Source organism: Lepus europaeus, chromosome 8, assembly GCF_033115175.1.
Source record: "Lepus europaeus isolate LE1 chromosome 8, mLepTim1.pri, whole genome shotgun sequence".
Classification (NCBI taxonomy): Eukaryota; Metazoa; Chordata; class Mammalia; order Lagomorpha; family Leporidae; genus Lepus; species Lepus europaeus.
The window spans coordinates 69,686,920-69,708,057 of record NC_084834.1 but is presented as its reverse complement, the minus strand read 5'-3'; the positions used below and the strand labels follow the sequence as shown (position 1 = coordinate 69,708,057).

The window sequence follows — 21,138 nt, the reverse complement described above, 5'->3', positions numbered from 1 at the left end:
TCATCTTGGTTATGGGTCTAAGTTTTCTATTTCTTCATGGCTCAATTTAGGTAGGTTGTATGTGTCCAGGAATCTATCCTTACCTTCTAGGTTTCCCAGTTATTGTCATACAGATCTTTGTAGTAATTTTCTGATGATTCTTTTTATTTCACTAGTGTCTGTTGTTACATTTCCTTTTTCATCTCTAATTTTATTGACCTAGGTCTTCTCTCTCTCTCTCTCTCTCTCTCTCTCTCTTTTTTTTTTTTTTTTGTTAGTTGGGCCATTGGTGTGTCAATTTTCTTTTTTTCAAAAAAAAAAAAAGTTCTTCATTTTACTGATTTTTTTTATCACTTTTTTGGATTCAATTTTGTTTATTCCTTCTCAAGTTTTAATTATTTCTTTTCTCCTACTAGTTTTGGGTTTGGTTTGCTGTTGTTTTTCTACATCCTTGAGATGCACTGATAGCTCATTTATTTGGTGCTTTTCCAATTTCTTGATGTAGGCACCAATTGCTAAAAACTTTCCTATTAACACTGCTTCTGCTGTATCCCATAAGTTTTGATATGCCGTACTGTCATCTTCATTTGTTTCTAGAAATTTTTTGATTTCTCTTTTGATTTCTTCTATGACCCACTGTTCATTCAGGAGCATTTTGTTTAGTCTCCATGTGTTTGCATATGCTCTAGAGATTCCTGAGTTACTGACTTCCAACTTCATTGCATTGTGGTCCAAGAAGATGCATGGTATGATTTCAGTTTCTTTTAATTTGCTGAGACTTGCTTTATGGCCTATCATGTGGTCTATCCTAGAGAAAGTTCCAGGCACTGCTGAGAAGAATGTGTATTCTACAACTGTAGGATGAAAAGTTCTGTAGATATCTGGTCCATTTGGTCTATAGTGCCAATTAACTCTGTTGTTTCCTTGCTGTAAGCACATTCCCCAATAATGTTCCAGGGATCCAGGGGGCCCTGAGCATGTGAAGCCTCCCACAGTAACTGCCCAAAGCCCCAGCCACACCCTGAGCCTTCCCACACAGCCTCAGTGTTTTCAAAGCCGCAAAGATTCAGTGTTTGCACAGTCCTAGTGCACAAGCCTCCCACAGTCATGAACACAGCACCCCCGTCAGTTCCCCCCACCACTCAGGAGTCTCTGCTCAGCTGGTTGCTGTTACATTTGTCCAAAATGGCACCCACTCTCTATCAGCTTGTTACAGGATGCCATGGCAGAGTGATTAGGGACAGAGAAACAAGCCCCCCACCTGTTTTTTTCTAGTGTGGCAGGTACACTATCCTCCGTAGGGCTCCAAGCCGGATTCCCTCCAGGCTTTTCCTGCAGCTTTATTGCCAGTGGCTTGGGCGGCTGCAGTCTGGTCTCAACTCTCTTCAAAGCTGGTGTGGAGGCTGTCAACCTCTGAGGCCCTGATTTGTGTGTCCACACCCACCACCTAGGTCTCCCACTAATTTGCATAAAGTTTCCTCTGCCATTTTGTCCCTAACTCTTCCCTGAGACTGCATTCTCTCCACTTTTTTTTTTTTTAAACTATCTTCCCCTAGACTAGAGTGGTAAGCTCCCTCCCTACTCTGCCATCTTAATCCAATCTGATTTATTGACCTTCAAGTCCCACCTGTGGTTGCCTTGGCAAGGCCAGACCAAACAATATTCTTCACCCCATGCTACAGAAACACAAAACAAACCAAGACCCATGGTAAACATTCTTTCTAACCCAGACAGTATTGTCTGTGACCTGTTCCAAAGTATTTTATCAGAATTTTAAAAATATTAAATTTCTGGAAAGTCAGTGAAATGTCTATTCCTCTCTATTTCTTAATCCTAACTATACTTAGGCAACAACTGATGAAGAAATGCCAAAGCAGGTCAGAGAGAAAATTCACACTTCAGAAATAAACTAGAGGGACCAGCGTTCCGGCATAGCGAGTTAATGCCCCGGCCTGAAGCACCAGCATCCCATATGGATGCCAGGTTCTAGTCCCAGCTGCTCCTCTTCCAATCCAGCTCTCTGCTGTGGCCTGGGAAAGCAGTAGAAGATGGCCCAAATCCTTGGGCCCCTGCACCCATGTGGGAGACCCATAAGAAGCTCCTGGCTCCGGGCTTCGGATCGGCACAGCTCTAGCCATTGCGGCCAACTGGGAAGTGAAAACCAGCAGATGGAAGACCTCTATCTTTCTTTTTGCCTCTCCTCTCTCTGTGTAACTCTGACTTTCAAGTAAATAAATACATCTCTAAAAAAAAAAGAAAGAAAGAAACTATAAATGAGAATAATTTGCATATTAGTAAAGGCAGTGTAATAGAAAGATGAATGTGGGCTGCAGAATCAATGAAACCTGTGTTCAAATGAACACTACCAAGCTTGAAATATTCTGAGACAACCACTGTCACCCCCCAGAAATCTGTTTCCTTACCAGTAAAGTGAGAATAACTATAATTATTTCTCAGCAATTTAACACAAATTATATGAAACAATGCTGGGGCCAGTGTTGTGGTGCAGCAGATTAAGCTGCTGCCTGATGACATTGTGACATAATAGGTAAAACTGTCACCTGAGACTCCAGCATCCCATATCAGCACTCATTCGAGTCCCAACTACTCCACTTCCAATCCAGCTCCCTGCTAATGTGCCTGGGAGAGTAGAAGAAGTTGGCCCAAGTGCTTGAGCCCCTGGCACCCACATGGGAGACCCAGAAGGAAGCCAGGCCATTATTGCCATTTGAGGAGTGAACCAACAGATCTCTTTACATGAAGTCCTACATTTATGTACCTTACATTTATGGATCTTTGTCATAGGCACTCAGTTAATGCTAATTTCTTATTTTATTCCTCTTTTTCAAACCTTGAATGAAATGGTCCAATCATCAGATTATGTAAAAGACAAAACAAAGACTAATAACCGAACAAACAGAAGGACATTTAGTACAGTCATTAGTGAAGAGCAAACAATTCGGAAGAAAGGCTTTAATTAGGGCTACAGAAATTAAGGCAAACAGTAGCAAGGAAAAAAGAAGAAAGAAAGGAAAAGAAAATACTCAGTGGACTATATAAGGAAAATAAATAAATTATGTCGCTTGGAATGAAACTATGAAGAATCCTAAACACTATTTACCTTGATTCTATAAACAACACAAACATCAATAAATGTTTCAGAATGAAAACAGGATATGCTTAGACTAGACAGTAGAAGAAAGCTTCTACACAATATGTTAGAATAAAAGGCACATAGAACTGGAGGTATGGTAACCAGTTAAGAGAAAATCAACTTGAAATTATACAATGGCATTTACTCTCAATTCTTAACCATTAGGAAAAGAAAAACCAACAAGCAAAATATGTACTACAGACACTACTATAGTCTATATGGTCATTTCACAGAATTATGGTTAAAAACCAATTTAATTAGGTTTGCAATGTGGGATCCTAAAAACTGGAACATGCGAGGGACAGAAAACTCACCCCAAAACTTCCCAGGCTCAGAACCCAAGGAACGTAGAGAAAAACCCACCCAACCACAACACTAAGACGCACAGGCCCCACCTAAGACTGCAGCTGGACCAGATAAACAAGAACCACCCCCCACACATCCCCATCCCAGGAGCCTAACACTAAGAAATAAGTAACCACAGCTTTCTGCTAAGAGAGGAGCAAGGCATGGAGACAGGTATGTTTCACAGTTCAGGTATTCGAGGAATGCTGAAAGGGGAGGGCAGAGCAGGAACACTGAGAAACCATGCCCCACCCACCCAAAGGGCCTGGTGGCAGAAGGTACAAGGTAGCACCTTCTGAAGAAGGTAGCACAAGGCAGAACCACTCACAACTGAAGCAATTTCAAGCACATGATACAACAAGAGTAACTACGAAATAAGGACACTCAAATCCAGCTGGTTTCTGATCAAATTAAGTCAGCTCACTACAGTGACAGAGTGACAGGACAGACATCTCCACTGTGCACACAGACACAATGTGCAGTACTCAGTAAAGCACTAAAAGGGGCCAGCACTGTGGCACAGTGGATTAAGCTACCACTTTGCGACATATATCAGATGGCATCCCACATGGGCAGAGTGCCAACTCAAGCCCCTGCTGCTCCACTTCCAATCCAGTCTCCTGCTAATGCACCTGGGAAGGCAGAGGAAGAACTGGGCTCCTGCCACCCAAGTGGAGACCAGGATGGAGCTCTTGGTTCCTGGCTTGGGCCTGGCCCAAACCCAGCTGTTGCAGCCATCAGAAGACACCCTCCACCCCCTCCCCACCACGTCACTCTGCCTTTCAAATAAATAAATAAGTAATCTTTTATAAAAATTACCAAAAAATTAAGAAAAACACTCACTCAAGAGCTACACCAGTCTAAAACACCAGAATCCGAAATAACTCAGAATGTTAAACCATCAGGCAAAATTTTAAAATAACCATGATTTAACATGCTAAAGGAGCTAGTAGAAAAGTAGACATGGAGCCAGCACTGTGGCATACCAGGTAAAGCCACCATCTGCAATGCTGGCACCCCATATGTGCACCAGTTCGGGTCTCAGCTGCTCCACTGCCAATCTAGCTGCTTGCTAATGTGCCTAGGAAAGCAGTGGGGGATGGCCCACATACATGGGCCCCTGCACCCACATGCGAGACCTGGAAGAAGGTCCTGGCTCCTGGCTTCAAGCTGCGTCTCTAAAATCTAACCATCATGTCATCACAGAAGAATGTGGGCACTCTCAAAATGCCTCAGAGAAGTTAACTGCACTGTGTAGCTCACCTTGAAAAGCATAAACTTAGAGGGCTGAATAATTGTGTGAAATTTTTCTCCATCATATATTTATGTGGTAAAACTACTAATCACAGACTGACTCCCATGCCTCCTGACATGTACATTAAACTGGAATGTTTTATATATGGTACATACATGGCATCTACCACAATACCAAACACAGTCATATATACACACACACAGAGATAGCTATTGGTACTGTAAAGAATTTCAAATACAAATACCAGTGTATATTAGCCACCCTTGTTGGAAAGGGAAGTTTAAGATAAATATAATTTTTCTGGTTTTTGCTTCTTTCACTTTCTCTTACCCGTTCCTGTAGAAGTTCCACAACTTGCTGGACGCAGTCATTGACATCACAGGAGTCTGTTTTTAGCACCAATTCAGGGGCTTCCGGTTTTTCATATTCAGAATCAATCCCAGTGAAACCTGTAAAAGTACCAGAATATAGAGGGGGGTGAGAATTAAAATCGGTTTCTTTCTCTGGTGCAACACTAGGTTGAAATGACTGCCTCTGATAGCCCCTCTAAGCTCAGGGTTGTAATATGAGACTTCTTGGGAGATATGTAATCAGTAATCAAACTTGATACTTCTTCAAACATGTGCAGTTATTCTCATTATTCACGGGAGTTGGGTTCAAGAAGGTTGCCACAAACATCCAGTTAGCGAACACCAAGTCACTTCTTCAGCAGAAGACAAGACCAGGTTCTTGCCAGTCTCTGACACAACATTTTTGTCAGCTGGTCAATTCTTTCATTTTGTTTTATGTGTGCTTCTGTTTACAAACACAGTACTTAACAAATATTATTGATTCGTCTACACTGAACTCACAGACAACAGCACTGAAACTCCCACCTAGCTGAAGCTTATGCAATATGTTTATTTTCCCTGTAAGGAATGCCACAGCCTCCTTGCACTCAGAAATAGTGAACAGTACTGTCAGCCCCAAGGGTTATTTAAATAGGAAACACACACACACACACACACCAAAAAAAAAAAAAAAAAAAACAAACCCACAGCACTAACTCATCTGCATCAAGCACACCGCTCACAGCATGAGGCTGAAACAAGTAGGCCTAGAGTTGCCTTCCTGTCAACTGGGTACAGGTGTGTCAGGTGACTCCACCACTCTGCTCCTGTCTGCACATGACCACAAAACTGCCACGAGTATCACTAAAGGGTTACACACACATAGACTTTACCAAGGAAGTAAAGTCATAAGTACAGGCTCTACAAAGGTAGCTCCATGTACTTCCGTCACCTTTCTCTTTTTTCTATTAAGGAGAAGCTTAAACTGCTGGTAAAGAAATGATGAATTAACACCAGGGGATCCTGACACCTCGGTTTCCCCACAGGAATACAGGTCATCCATGGTTAGTCTAGGGAGAGAGGGAGGAGGTAAGGAGGGGAGGAGGGAACGAACGAACTTAACAAAGCTTTTATCTCTTACAGCAAAAACTGACACTAACTCAATCTGTCCACTGCATTCACAATGATTATCCATGGCCAAGCTGAACCTCTGCAGGGGACTTGTGCCATTAGATATCAAGTGTTAAGGCAAGACCAATTAACTGCTATGAACTCAAGCAAAACACAAGAAATGAGGGTAAGCCTGTTACATCACAAAATAGATAACACATCCAATATAATCAATTTAGATCTCAACCACTATTTTGATTTCTCCTATTGTATGGGCATTACCATGTAACTCCCCAAAAAAGAACATAAGATCTAACACTTCCCCAGAGTAGCTAGGTGGGCTAGATAGGCTACACATATCCTATACCTCTGATGTTACCCTCACAAATAAGGCCTGGTTGCTCTGGTTTGAACAGTGAATATGAATTTTAAATAATTACTATTTGGAAGTGAAGTAGGCAAAACAGTTCTAAAACACACATGTATACAAGTCTATAGCCCAATTAATCTCATTCTTTTTCTTTTGCATATTTTTAAGCATCACCTGGAGTCCAGAACCCAAAAAGGAATTTCAGTATATTCAATATTCCCAACAGTATTCAGCAATGGATCACAATAAAATAGCTGGGGGAGGTGAGGTGGGGGAGGGTGGGGAGGGGATGACTCTGGTTAGAACCCTAGTTGCTAAGGTCTGACTCTCAAATGTGGCTATACACTGCAGTTGCCAGGGCCCAAGCCCATAAGATGCTGATTCCACTGGCCTGGAGACAGCCTCGCTCCCAAGGTAATGCTGATGTGCAGCCAAGTTTGAGAACCACTGGGTTAGAGGACCTGGCTCAACATTTTAGAGGTCCAGGAGTTCTCCCCGTGGCTAATTTACCCCGTAAACCTGGGGTGGGGAGCCTTTTCTCAGCCAAGAGCCATTGGATATTTATATTATTCATGGGCCATACAAAATGATCAACTTTAAAATTACCCGGCTATAGATTTATTGAATATTGAGTCCCAGCTGTGATTGCTTTGGCAGGACAAGACCAAATGAGCTCAGGGAGCGTATACAGCCCACAGGCCAAACATTCCCCACCCCAACAAAACGGTTATCATAAAAGTACACTGTGAGAAAAAACACTCATATTTGATAGTAGTTAAGTAGTAATCATGAAATATTCTAGGTATCAGAGTGGCTGATACTGGGATATATTTACTGTCCAATAACTGTCATATAAAGGTCTGGAATAGCCCAAGATCCCCTGGATTATACAAACTTCTCTGTCCTTGAATGTCTGCCATGAGGGATCTGAAATAGCACAGCCAGGGAACTTGTTTTTTTGTTTTTTTATTTGACAGGCAGAGTTAGTGAGAGAGAGAGACAGAAAGGTCTTCCTTCAGTTGGTTCACCCCCCAATGGCTGCTATGACCAGCGGACTATGCCGATCCGAAGCCAGGAGCCAGGTGCTTCCTCCTGGTCTCCCAAGCAGGTGCAGGGCCCAGGGACTTGGGCCATCCTCCACTGCCTTCCCGGGCCACAGCAGAGAGCTGGAAGAGTAACAACCAGGACAGAATCCGGCACCCTGACAGGGACTAGAACCCAGGGTGCCAGCACCGCAGGCGGAGGATTAGCCTAGTGAGCAGCAGCCCCGGCCGGGAACTTGTTAATAAGCACCATTTTGACAACCAGCCAATGATTTCTTTGAAAAATAAATACTCTACAATCAGAAACTCTAGCATCGTGGCAAACCTAAAAGAAATCAGTGTGCATACACATTTCATCACCATCCACTCGGGGGGCTGCTGTCAATCCTCAGGAAGATAACACAAACACACTTGCAGTTCACAGAGTACAAGCTGTATGGGGCTCCAGGCATTTTGGCTGTAGTCTTATTCACTGTTGCACCCCAGCACCAAGCATACACATCACAAATAGATAGCACTGATCAGTGTGTTGAATTCCACTCCCATTCCACCTCTTCACCCAGCCCACAAGCATTTACTACCCGTGTGGCAGGCAACACACGCTGGGCCACACTCTGTGCTACCGTTTAAGGTCACAAAAACATTCAAGGTATTGTCTCTGTTCACAGGTACCTTACTCCAGCCATACCCTTGCAAACACAACAGAACCAACTGCAATTAAAATAAGTAAAATATTTAGGTATTAGGGTCCTGGATACCCCATTCTGCTTTTCTGTCCCAAATCTCTATACAAAAAAAAAAAACCTGAAATAAAAACTGCCCAGGGGCCGGCGCTGTGGCGGAGTAGGTTAATCCTCTGCCAGCGGCACTGGCATCCCATATGGGTGCCGATTCTAGTCCCGGCTGCTCCTCTTCCAATCCATCTCTCTGCTGTGGCCTGGGAAAGCAGTAGAAGATGACCTAAGTGCTTGGGCCCCTGCACCCACATGGGAGACCGGAAAGAAGCACCTGGTTCCTGGCTTCAGATCGGCGCAGCTCTGGCTGTTGTGGCCATCTGGGGAGTGAACTAACGGAAAGAAGCACTTTCTCTCTGTTTCTCCCTCTCACTGTCTGCAACTCTACCTCTCAAATAAATAAGTAAAATCTAAAAAAAAAAAAAACTTCCCATTAATAGAGAATAATACATAGTTATAGAGCTAACTTGGTTTTTCTCCTACTGTCATAAATCATTCCAGTCAGGCTGCCTGTTCTTTCTGGGTGAGGAAAGTGCCAGCTTACTGAGTAAAAAGGATGACAGGTGAGCAGTGGTCCTCATCCAGGCCCTGAGCCTCCATGGTGGCATGAGCAGGTGTCAGCCTTGCCCACAGAACTGGGGACTTGCCCCAATGGCTAAAGCACCCCCAGGTCCATATACAAAAGAACACAGAATAAAAAGCATTTCCCTGCCTAGCCTACCCTTTCCTCTTCAAAGCCTGAAACTGAATACCAAAATCTAGAATCCAGAGTGCCTGAGAATTCCTGTGACAGTCCCAGGCTATCATACCTCCTGTTAGGAAGGCAAACAAAGTTACTGACTCGTAAACAATGAGCACTGAGTGGCCGATCTTTGATTTTTGTTCTAATTTTGGCTCTAATTTCCTCCATCAGTGTTCACCTCTCCACCACAATTCAAACTCTGGGAGCAGACCAGAAAACCTGAAAAGCAAGCCATGTACATACTCTGATGAAATCAGTGGTACGTTAATTCAATCTAATTCAACAATTGTGCTCTCGATGAATAAGAGACCATTCTGCACTCTACACCATAAATAAGAAGGAGTCATTACCCTTGCCATCAAGATGCTTGTCATGCAGGCATTTTTCCTAATAGCTATGGGGTTCCCTCCATCTCACTGGAATAGCGAGCAGAAGTTGTAGCAGCTGGTGACTGATAACTGCTAGGTACCTGATCCATGTACAGGAGCACCTATTAGGTTTTCACCAACCCTGAATCCCTCAGGAGGAAGGTTCTGATAGGGTCAACAGCACTCCCTTAGTGTACAGTGCCAGGTACTCTTGCTAAGACTGTGAGACAGAATAGTGTAGTAAGACTGAATTTCTCTCCTCAACAAGCTCCAAGTTGTTTTCTGCCATGGCCATCCTCCAGCCTCACCACACAACTGAACCCATGGTGCCCACCTGACCTCAGGCTGTGAACTTCCAAAATCATGAGCCAAAATAAAGCTCCTCCTTCTGAAGCAGCCATGTCAGGCATTTAGTAAAAGCAACAAAATACTGACTAATACACTTACCTTTAATTTCTCCTGCCCGGGCTTTTTTGTAGAGTCCTTTCACATCCCTCTGTTCACAGACATGCAGAGGAGCATCAACGAATACTTCGAAAAAAGGTAAACTCGCACCTTCATGGATCTGTCTCGCATTGTTGCGATCCTACAGGGAGAGACATGCACAGAAAACAATAAAAATGAGACCACACACATCAAATGGACTCTACTAACATGAAGGGAAAGTAAAAGTGCTTTCCACTCGAGTTAGTGGAAAATATATTACACACAGTTTAACTTTCACTTTTAAATGCCTTGTAGAAACTGAAAAAAATTAGGGAAACCCAAGAAATTATTAACATCCACTCATCGTAACAATTTTAAAAGGCATAGCATTCTACAGACTCAGAATATTAGGAGACAGGAAGAAAACAATGGACGTTTCCCTTAAAGCAGGGGTGGGGAATGTCCAGCCCCCATGACCTGTGAAATCATTTGGGAATGGCAGGAAGGACTTGAACTTCAATAAATCTATAGCAGGCTAATTTTTAAGTTGATCATTGTGTATGGCTGCGAATGATGTTATAAATATCCAAATGGCCCTTTGCAGAAAAAGGGTTCCACAGACCTGCCTAAAACCTCGGGGAACCTGGCCAAAGCCCGGCTGGAATACAGGTGGCAAAGGCCACTCTCTAATGCCTACTTAACCTCAGCCTCGGCTGCCAGGAAAGCACCTTCATAGAGCAGATCCTTTCAGAACCCTGCGGCCGGTCCACTCCCTCACCAAGTGCGCCTGGGCCACTTCTCCTTGTGCGCATTCCCGCACAGCTCCTTTGTAGTAGCACCACTTCATCGGGGAGTCCCTACTCTCCATCCTCTCCTCTGAACATGGTTTCCTTCCTGTGTCAACCTGGTCTTCTTCCTAGGCTTAACTACAACCTGGGTCCCTGGATGATGCCGCTCATCTTCTCACTCTCCAGGGCAAGCTCCACATTCACACTCCATGCAGGGCCAACTGAGAAAGCTGGACCCTGCAACGCCCACCACTCCTTCCCCACACTGTGTGGCCCCTATGACCACACGTGCCTGCTTCCACTTTGACCACATCACCACGGTTCCTATTTATTATTTATTTATTTGTGAGAGGCAGTGAGTGAAAGACTAAAAGCCAGTGCTCTCATCCTCTGGTTCACTCCCCAAATGCCTGCAACAGCCAGAACTGGGCCAGGCCAAAGCCAGGGGCTACGAACTCAATGCAGATCTCCCACAGAGGTGGGAGGGACAGAACTTCCTAAGCCAACACCTGCTGCATCCCAGGATATTCATTAGCAGGAAGCTGGAATGGGGAACAGAGCCAACAACTTGGACCCAGGCACTCTGATGCAAAATGAAGGCATTTTAACTAACAGGCCAAAAGCCCACCTCCACATTTCCTACAGGATATGTGGCTCAACAGTTTAAGCTGCTGGTTTAAGTCCCTGCTACTCCACTTTCATCCAGCTCCCTACTAATACATCCTGGGAGGCAGAGGATGGTGGTGCAAGTACTTGGGTTCTACAGGGAAAGACCTGGATGAAGTTCGGGGTTCCTAATTTGGTATGGCCCAGCCTTGGCTCTGTGGGCATTAGGGAATGAACTACCAAATGGAATCTTTCTTTCTCTCTCTCTCTCTCTCTCTCTCTCTCTCTCTCTCTCTCTCTCTCTCCCTGTTGCTTTGCCATTCAAGTAAATGAAAATAAATTAACATGGGCCGGCGCCGGGGCTCACTAGGCTAATCCTCCACCTGCGGCACCGGCACCCCAGGTTCTAGTCCCGGTCGGGGCGCCGGATTCTGTCCCGGTTGCCCCTCTTCCAGGCCAGCTCTCTGCTGTGGCCCAGGAGTGCAGTGGAGGATGGCCCAAGTGCTTGGGCCCTGCACCCCATGAGAGACCAGGATAAGCACCTGGCTCCTGCCTTCGGATCAGCGCGGTGCGCCAGCCGCAGTGCGCCGCCCGCGGCGGCCATTGGAGGGTGAACCAACAGCAAAGGAAGACCTTTCTCTCTGTCTCTCTCTCACTGTCCACTCTGCCTGTCAAAAAAAATAATTAATTAGTTAATTAATTAACATGAAAAAAATAATAAATAGAGGCACCATGGCGTAGCATAGTGGGTAAAGCTGCCACCTGCAGTGCCGGCATCCCATATGGGCGCTGGTTTAAGTTCTGGCTGCTCCATTTCCAATCCAGCTCTGCTATGGCCTGGGAAAGCAGTAGAAGATGGCCCAAGTCCTTGGACTCCTGCGCCCATGTGAGAGACCCAGAAGAAGCTCCTGGCTCCTGATCGGCGCATCTCTGGCCATTGCAGCATTTGGGGGGTGAACCAGCAGGTGAAAGACCTGTGTGTGTGTGTATGTGTGTGTGTCTGCCTCTCTGCAACTCTGCCTTTCAAATAAATCTTTAAAAATAATAATAATAATAAATTTTAAAAGACAGAAAATAAACATAAAAGAGAAACTACCTGGGAATGAAAGCTCTCAGTCTCCTCTCTGCCATACAAATGTATGTATCTCCTAAAAATCTTGTTCTCCCTTCACATTTTCTAAATCCCTTCCCCTTTTGTGTCTTCTTACAGCATCTTGTTCAACTCATTCCCCCTACTTCATCTGAAATCTTCAGCTTTCTCTCTCTGATGGCTTTTTTCCAGCAACAAACAAGTGCAACTCTCTCTCATCTATTCCAAAAAAAAAAAAAAAGAACTAACTAGCCACCCAAAAACTTTCCCTCCTTCTCAGGGTTTACAATACCAGGACTGTGCTGTTATCACACCACTGCCTCTATGGACTCCCATAATGCCACTCCCCAGTCCTTCCTCTGCAGGGCCCACCCAGCTCCTTCTGCCTCCCCACACCTTCCACTGGTGCTGCCCACCCTCCCCGCCAAGCCTACTGCTCCCCTCCCGCAGGCTGTGAGCACATCTCTTAAATACCTTCAGAGCATAAGTGACAACACACACACACCAGCATCCAGGCTTGCACCCCGAGCTCTCTCCTGAAATTAAACACACATTTCCAACTTTCGTCCTAAATATATCTACCTGATATCTCACAAGTGCCTCAAACTTAACATGTCCAAAACTAAACAAATTATGCTTTTTACCCCAAGCTTGGATTGCCTCTAACATGGCCAAATCCAGGGATGACAGCACTATCTCCCACCCCACCCCCATCACAAGAGGTGTTCTGGTTCCCTCTCTCTCCACACTCATGGGCCACAAAGCCCCTCGGATTCCACCACGACGTTTTACACCAGCCCAGTCTGCCCTCCTTCCTTCCTTCCTAGTTCAATATCATTTCTCCCGTACAGACAACCTCAACATCCTTTCAATCAGTCTTCTCGCTTCTAGCTTTGGTCTGCCCAAAGCCACACTCTGCTCTGTCCTCAGGACAAATAGATGCAAAACTGACCATCTCATTTGCCTCCTCAGAGATGCCCACCACCATCCAACCAAGAAGCCTGCAATTTACAGCCCCAACATTCTTGCTCTTGCACTCAATCAATGATTGATTAATAATTAATATTTGCTGGCCTACCAGGCCATTTGGGTCTTATGCTTGTGTCATCTTACCTGTCAGAAACACACTAACATATACTTCTGTCTTCTGTTTAAAGCAGTGTGCTCCCTCATAGCACAGCTCCACATAATCTCCTCCAGGAAGTCTTCCCTGCATGCCCAAGCAAACTAAAGGCCTTTCTTCCTCTGGGTTAAGAGTATCCACCATGTACCTCTGTCATGGCGCTTATTCCAGTATGTAGAAATCATCTCATTAGCTTTGTGAGTTTTATGTCTGGCACAGCAATTGTGATCTTACTATGCCCATTTAAATAAAGGTGATCCCAAGTTTCCATGTATGGCTCATTTCTCATTCTATATACTCTGCTGTATATTCTCAAGCCATCTAGGTTTCAATTAATGAAGTTACTGATTTCTAAATCTAGACTTCAATCCTGCATAACCTTCCTGAGATCTGGAACCAATTTTCCAACAGCCCAACGATCACCTCCTCTTAGATACTCCAGTAGCATTTCAGACTGAACCCAAGGAAAATGAAATGGGTCTAGCATGTGGAGCAGCAGGTTAAACCGCTGCCTGTGACACCAGCATCCCATATCTAAGTACCAGTTCTAGTTCCAAATGCTCCACTTCCAATCCAGCTCCTTGCTAATGTGCCTGGTAAGGCAGTGGAAGATGGCCCAAATGCTTGAGTCCCTGCCATCCTACTGGAAGACCAGGAAAGAGTTCCTGGCTCCTGGCTTTGGCTTGGCCCAGCCCCAGCTGTTGCAACCATTGGGGTAGTGACCGACCAGTGGCTGGAAGATTTACCTGTGTCTGTCTGTTTGTCTGTCTCTCTCCCTGTCCCTCTGCCTTTCAAATAAATAAATATTTTTTAAAAAGAAGAAAATATTCATCTTCTCTCTAGTTACTCTATATTTCCTAATTCAATTAAACATCCCCTAACCAGAAAACACCATCCTTCATCCCCCTGAACCAATCAGTTATCAAGCAGCACCAAGTCCTACTGATGCCACGGCCTCAAGAAGCCCCAAACACATCCCATCTCTTATTCCCATTGCTGCTGCCTGAATCCACTTTTCCCTGACACAGCTGGTGCTATGCCAAAGCCTCCCACCGAGTCTCCCACCTCCAGAGCACAGTCATTCCAGGCTTCAAGGCTGACCTCACCCAAATGTAATCCCAATGACATCATTTCCTATTATAACCTCAACCTGTTACCTCCTGTGAGGCGAGAGCCCTGAGCAGTCCAGAGGCCTTCATCTGTTCTGCAAATTGTTCCGGCTTCACATCCCCTCACAATCACCCTGCAGAGCAGCCACACCCACCTCCCCACAGCTCCCCCAAGACCACACTCTCACTGTCACTCCAACTGCAAACACCGCGCTGTCTCCTCGGCCGGAAGCAGCCTCCTCCCTCCGTCTAGCCCGAGCTAGACTCTGAGTCATCCTTCAGGACTCACTTCAAAGAACTATCAAGAAGTCCAGCTCCGTGGCTGACACAGAGGCACCCAGTAAACATCTCCTGAATGAATGAAAAAAATAAACATGACTGGTAGAGAAATATACGTATCACTTACACACAGTTTGATTCAAATAGCAGATTCTGACATTCCATAAAAACAGAGTCCAAATCTTATTCTTAGTGTTTCTATACAAGTAAAAAAAAAAAAAAAAAAAAAAAAAAAAAAAAACTTTGCTCCTCACTATGGAAACAAGAAGATAAACAGGCAGAACAGCAGAGGGCCTACTGTCCAAGAGCTGCAGAGATTCTTGGAAGGGAAAAGAGTATCATGGTGTTATATGTCTATGAAAACCATTTATTTTCAGAATTATAAATAACTCACTCTGCTTAAACACATATAAATACTCTTTAAACCAATGTACTAACACTGATGCCAAGGCTGCAGAAAAATCAAAATAGCTGGTCCTCACAGAACCTTTTACAACTCCCACCATGGTCCAATTAAGTGAGCTGCATGATTAACACTCTGTCTGATACGCATTTATGACTCTCACAGGTTAAATGATGTTTAAAAAGTCCAAGTAACTATCAAAATGTGTTTCTGGCATGGTACTGACTGTACTGTTAGTACTTAGCACATTACTGAATACTGCCTGCATGCCAGGCCCTGTGCTTAGGGTTCTGAAGGCGTGACTTACCTACTTCTCAGCACAACCCCACGAGGCAGGCATTTTCTGAGCTTAGGAAGGTCTAGTACACTGCCAAGGCCACAGCTGCAATGACTGGCATAGCTGAGATTTCAGTGCATCTGTGTCCAGCGGCAAAGCCTCTGCCTTGAACTGCTAAAGTCATGTGAACTCTTGTGTTCCTTGTTACCAGGGCTTCCTAAGGGGACATGCTGCTGTTCAGCACAGAACTAAGCATCTACCATGTTCCAGGAGCTGGGCATGGCACCAAGATTACAAGGTTAAAAAGACACAGTGCCAACACTCAGGCACCTGTGGGATCTGGAGATGGGAGAACACAGCTCCTGGAAGTACACTGTAAGGATGCAAACATTTGCTCTGCCAGTGCAGTATGTGACCCTGAACAATGGACAGTGTTCTCTCCTCTCATCCACCTTCCTCACTGGGCACACAGTTCCTTCAGGGAGGTACCCTTCTCGGAAGGGAGGAGAGAACTTCCACTTTGATTCTACTCTGTCTAAACAAGGTCGGAGTCTGTGGACTCAAGAGGCTTCCATAGCCTTGGAAGCTCATGACAAGAGCCTCAGGTGATTACTGACATCATAAATATGAGTGTCAATTGTTAAATCAACAACAGGAGTCACTGCGCACTTGCTCCCTATGTAGGACCTCTGTCCTTAATGTGTTGTACTAAGAGAATTAATGGTAAAACTAGTCTTCAACAGTAATTTATACTTTGTGTTTCCATGTGGGTGCAAACTGTTGAAATCTTTACTTAGTATAGAGTTGATCTTCTGTATATAATTAAAAATGAATCTTAATGAAGAATGGAATGGGAGAGAAGTAGGAGATGGGATGGTTTGTGAGTAGGAGGATGGTTATGGGGGGAAGAAGCGTTATAATCCAAAAGTTGTACTTTTGAAATTTATATTTATTAAATAAAAGTTTTCTATAAAAATAAATAAAACAAATGGTTAGCAAAAAATAGTGTTATTCAAATTTAGTAAAAGACTTGATGTTTGAAATAAAATTTATATGTCACAATAAAAAAGATTTCCTTCAAACAAAACCACTCTAAAACAGTTACTAGTACACAGTGTTTGACAGGCATTAGCTAGTACTATTATTATCACTATTGCTACTATCAGTGTCACCAATGAACAGACTTTTTTTTTTTTAATAAAATAACATATTAAGGTACAATAACAAGGGCACCAAAGACAAGCAGCCAATAACACTGGAGGGAGCAGAGGGAGAGGAGGAGAAGGTGACGGGGGAGGTACGGAGCAGGAGGAGATCCCCGACCCCAGTCTCAAAGTAAGAGAGGCGTCAACTGGGAAGAGAGAGAAGAGGAAGGAGCAGAGTGCTTTTCAGGCAGGGGAAAATGGCCTCTTTGCAAGGAAGACACAAAAAATCCATGAAATTTTCCATATTAAAAAAAAAGAAGAAGAAAGAAAAGAAAAGAAAGAAATCCTGGGGTGAGAAGCAACATGACTTTGTCAGTGAAATACAAAAAGCTGACTCAATGCTTCCACATTCTCTAGACTAAGAGGAAAAGTATGATGAGAGTTGAGACCAAAGAGGTCATAGAAGGACACGTGCTAAGAAACTTAGATGTGGGGCCAGCGCTGTGGTATATGGGCCATATGGAAGCTGGTTCTAGTCCCGGCTGCTCCACTTCCAATCCAGCTCTCTACTATGGCCTGGGAAAACAGTAGAAGATGGCCCAAGTGCTTGGGCCCTTGCACCCAAGTGAGGGACCCAGAGGAAGCTCCTGGCTCCTGGCTTTGGATCAGCCCAGCTCTGGTCATTGCAGCCATTTGGGGAGTGAACCAGCGGATAGATGGAAGACTTCCCTCTCTCTCTCTTTCTCTCTCTCTCTCTGCCTCTGCCTCTCTGTAACTCTGCCTTTCTTTAAGAGTTTGCATCCTTAAGATTTATTTACTTTACTTGAAAGTCAGAGTTACACAGAGAGAGAGAGAAAAAGAGAGAGAGAGAGGTCTTCCCATCCACTGGTTCACTCCCCAATTGGCTGCAACAGCTGGAACTGTGCCGATCTGAAGCCAGGAGCCAGGAGCTTCTTCTGGGTCTCCCACGTGGGTGCAGGGGCCCAAGCACTTGGGCCATCTTCTACTGCTATCCCAGGCCATAGAAGAGAGCTGGATGGAAAGTGGAACAGCCGGGACTCGAACCGGTGCCCATATGGGATGCCGGCACTTCAGGCCAGGGTGTTAACCCGCTATGCCACAGTGCCGGCCCCAACTCTGCCTTTCAAATAAATAGGAAGGAAGGAAGGAGGGAGGGAGGGAGGGAGGGAGGGTGAACTTAGGTGTTCCTGGTATCTGTCACTTACCAAGTATTCACCATGGGTTCACTGAACTGAAAATCAACTCTGAAATAATCTGACTATTGGCCTAAATTCAACAACTTTGTTATACTTTGGTCTCTTCTAATAGCAGGTTTTATCAACGCTGGATTTACTCAGAAAGTCATTGCACAGAAATGTTTTAGGTTAATTATTTTTATTTTGACTTAGTCTCGAGCACATGTCAATGTTTAAATTAGGTGCTTTGCCCCATGTGATATTCTCAGTAAATGTCATTAGAACTGCAATGGCACAAAAGATACTTACCTGAGTATAAGGTGATATAAAACTTGTGATGCACACTAGGCCAGCATCTGCAAACAGCTTAGCAACTTCTGCAATGCGTCGAACATTCTCTTCTCTGTCCTCGGGGCTAAAGCCAAGATTTTTATTGAGACCTTGACGAATATTGTCACCATCCAAAGTGTAACACGGAATACCATGGCAAACCAAGTACTCCTCCAAAGCCATGCTCACTGTGGTCTTCCCTGCGCCAGACAAACCTAAAATTAAACAGTCCAAACAGATTGCACACATACTGTGTGAAGGATGGCAACTCAGTAACAAGGAATTTCAACCACAGACGTAATTACACTCATTACTCACAGCAGTCTCTCAATAACATTCTTACTCAACATTTTCCTTAAAACTTATTACTTCCTACCTAGGAAAGTCTAGAGTTTAAAAATAGTATTTGTTTTTAATAACTTGTAAGTATGCCTTACATTATTCTTGAAATCATAGATCCAAACAGCTTAACTAGTTTTAATATTCAACATGGTTGAAGAAATAATCACTTTATCCTCTAGTTATCACTAGTCTAGAAATGCTTGCCACATTTTAAGACAAAGTTATATCTCCAAATTATTTCTGCCAAAGGAAGAAAAAGAAAGGGAAAAAGTAAGTAAAACACTGCAATGTTACCTCCATATTCCAGATCACCACTCTTACCACTATGATAAAATTGTCTGGAAGTCTGATTTATAACATCATTTAACCTGAGTGAACACCTGCATTTCTACTCTCCTTCCTTCACCACTGGTATTTATATTCACTAAATAAACAGAAGGACTGGGTATACCAGAATACACAGCCACCAGTGAGCCTGGGGAGGACTGCATCAACTTACTTACAGGATAAAATACAGGTGCCATAAACGTGGGCAGTGTAAGAGTACACTTTAACAACAATCCAGGCGTAAGACAGAGGAGAGGGGAAGGTGAGAGTGCTGTGCTCCTTCGCACAAAAACAAACTTGCAAGAGGAGCAGGCACTTACCCTAGCAGTTTAAAAGTCTGCCTCCTACAGCAGAGGGCCTCGGTTGGATTCCAGGTTCCAGTTCCTGACTCCAGCTTCCTGCTAATGTACACACTGGAAAGCAGCAGAGATGGTGCAAGTAGCTGGGTTCCTGCCACCCATGTGGGAAACTGGATTCAGACCCTGTCTCCAGCGTTGGCCCCACCTGGCCCAGCACACTGTGGCCATTTGGGGAGTGAACCAGTGGATGGGAACTCCCTCTCTAGAGATATCTCTCTCTTGCCCCTCCCCACAAATAAAAATTTTAATTAAAATAAACAACCCAGGGGCTGGCGCTGTGGTGCAGCGGGTTAACACCCTGGCTTGAAGCGCAGGCATCCCATATGGGCGCCGGTTCGAGTCCCGGCTGCTTCTCTTCCGATCCGGCTTTCTGCTATGGCCTGGAAAAGCAGTGGAAGATATCACAAGTCCTTGGGCCCCTGCAACAGCGTGGGAGACCCAGAGGAGGCCCCTGGCTCCTGGCTCCTGGCTCGGCACAGCTCCGGCCATTGAGGCCATCTGGGGAGTGAACCATCGGATGGAGAACCTCTCTCTCTCTCTCTGCCTCTCCTCTCTCTCTGTAACTCTGACTTTAAAATAAATAAATCTTAAAAAAAATAAAAATAAAAATAAACAACCCAGAAAACAGGAATTGGGGGGGGGGGGGGTTCAATCAGCACAAATTTTTAAGGAATGGTAATATCCAGATTGACAAAGACCCTGGTAATGGACCCTCTTCCACACTGCTGGTGGGAGACAGTAAACTGGTATAAATTTCTAGGGAGCAATTTGGCAAGATATACCAAATTTTTCAATACAATTCCTAGAAGTGAAAGGATTTGTCATTTTTAAGCTACTTCCAAAACCTGGATCATTCTACCTTCCCACCACCCTGCTATGGCTAAGCCCAAAGAGAGATTCTGGGAAAACCAAGACAAGAAAGAAGCAGAGGCCAAAGTGCAATGATGATGTGAAACTCCTACTGCCCACTCTTTCTCTTCATATGCTTTACTTCAGGAGCTTCCTGAAGCAGCAACCAGGTCCTAACTGTACTCAGGAGTTCACAGAATTAATACAGTGTCTACCAAAAGATAGCTTTGTAATACATCCTGGTTTCTCCCCTTTACTTGCTTAACAGCAATCTTGCAAAAGAACAAAAGGAATTGCCACAAGAAAATGAATGGGTCTTCAAAAAGCTCATGGAAAATGCTCATTATAAAAAAAAAAACTATGCATGGATTTCGAATTTTGCACCAAAATAAAATCTTTTAGTTTCATTTTCCCACAAACTTTTTAAGTACCCCTGTATGTTATTACTAAGCAACAAAGACAATTATGGGCATGCTTTAAATACAAAAACAGGGCTAAAAAGTTAAAGATGCTTACTACCAGTCTAAGATTATCTATCATTACTTCTTTAAAATAAACTAATTTCTCTCTCTTGACCAGTACCTGTTAGCCACACTGTGCAACCACGAAAGCCACCTCTGGTCCCCACCACCTGGCCTCTCTTATTCCTGCTGACATGATGGGCTTGATAGGTGACATTAGTGGCTCTCTGCATCCCCTGGAAAAAGAAAAACACAAGGAATTTTGGTTCACTTGAGTCCATTAAAAGGTATATATTCCTTACAAACAAGTAGCTGGTACCCTATGTGATGTATCAAAAGCAAGGAAAAAGATTAGCCTTTTCCTTCTTTAGAGTATTGGTACACTGTTCAGCACTTTACACAAATCAGATAATTTAATCCCCACAGCAACCCACTATGATTTTGCAGATGAAAATGTTACACCTGAGAAAAGTGAAATAACTAGTCCAAGATCCCTTAGCTAGTGCATAGTGTACTCCGAAGCCTAGTCTTCCCATGCACTCATTTATCTGACCACTCATCAGCCAACTGAATGGAACAAAATCCCTACTTGGGTTGAG

General features: G+C 44.2%; 1 protein-coding gene across 2 annotated transcripts in view; it reads right to left on the bottom strand.

Annotated features, from left to right (window-relative positions):
- PAPSS1 (3'-phosphoadenosine 5'-phosphosulfate synthase 1) overlaps positions 1–21,138 on the bottom strand; it is a 104,824-nt gene that overhangs the window by 60,501 nt on the left and 23,185 nt on the right. For both annotated transcript variants that reach the window (XM_062199771.1, XM_062199772.1), the window contains exons 2-5: positions 20,661–20,775; positions 18,181–18,416; positions 9,877–10,015; positions 5,064–5,182 (exon numbers count right to left, since the gene is read on the bottom strand). In XM_062199771.1, coding sequence (XP_062055755.1) covers positions 5,064–5,182; positions 9,877–10,015; positions 18,181–18,416; positions 20,661–20,775 — 609 coding nt within the window. The remainder of the gene's footprint in view (positions 1–5,063; positions 5,183–9,876; positions 10,016–18,180; positions 18,417–20,660; positions 20,776–21,138) is intronic.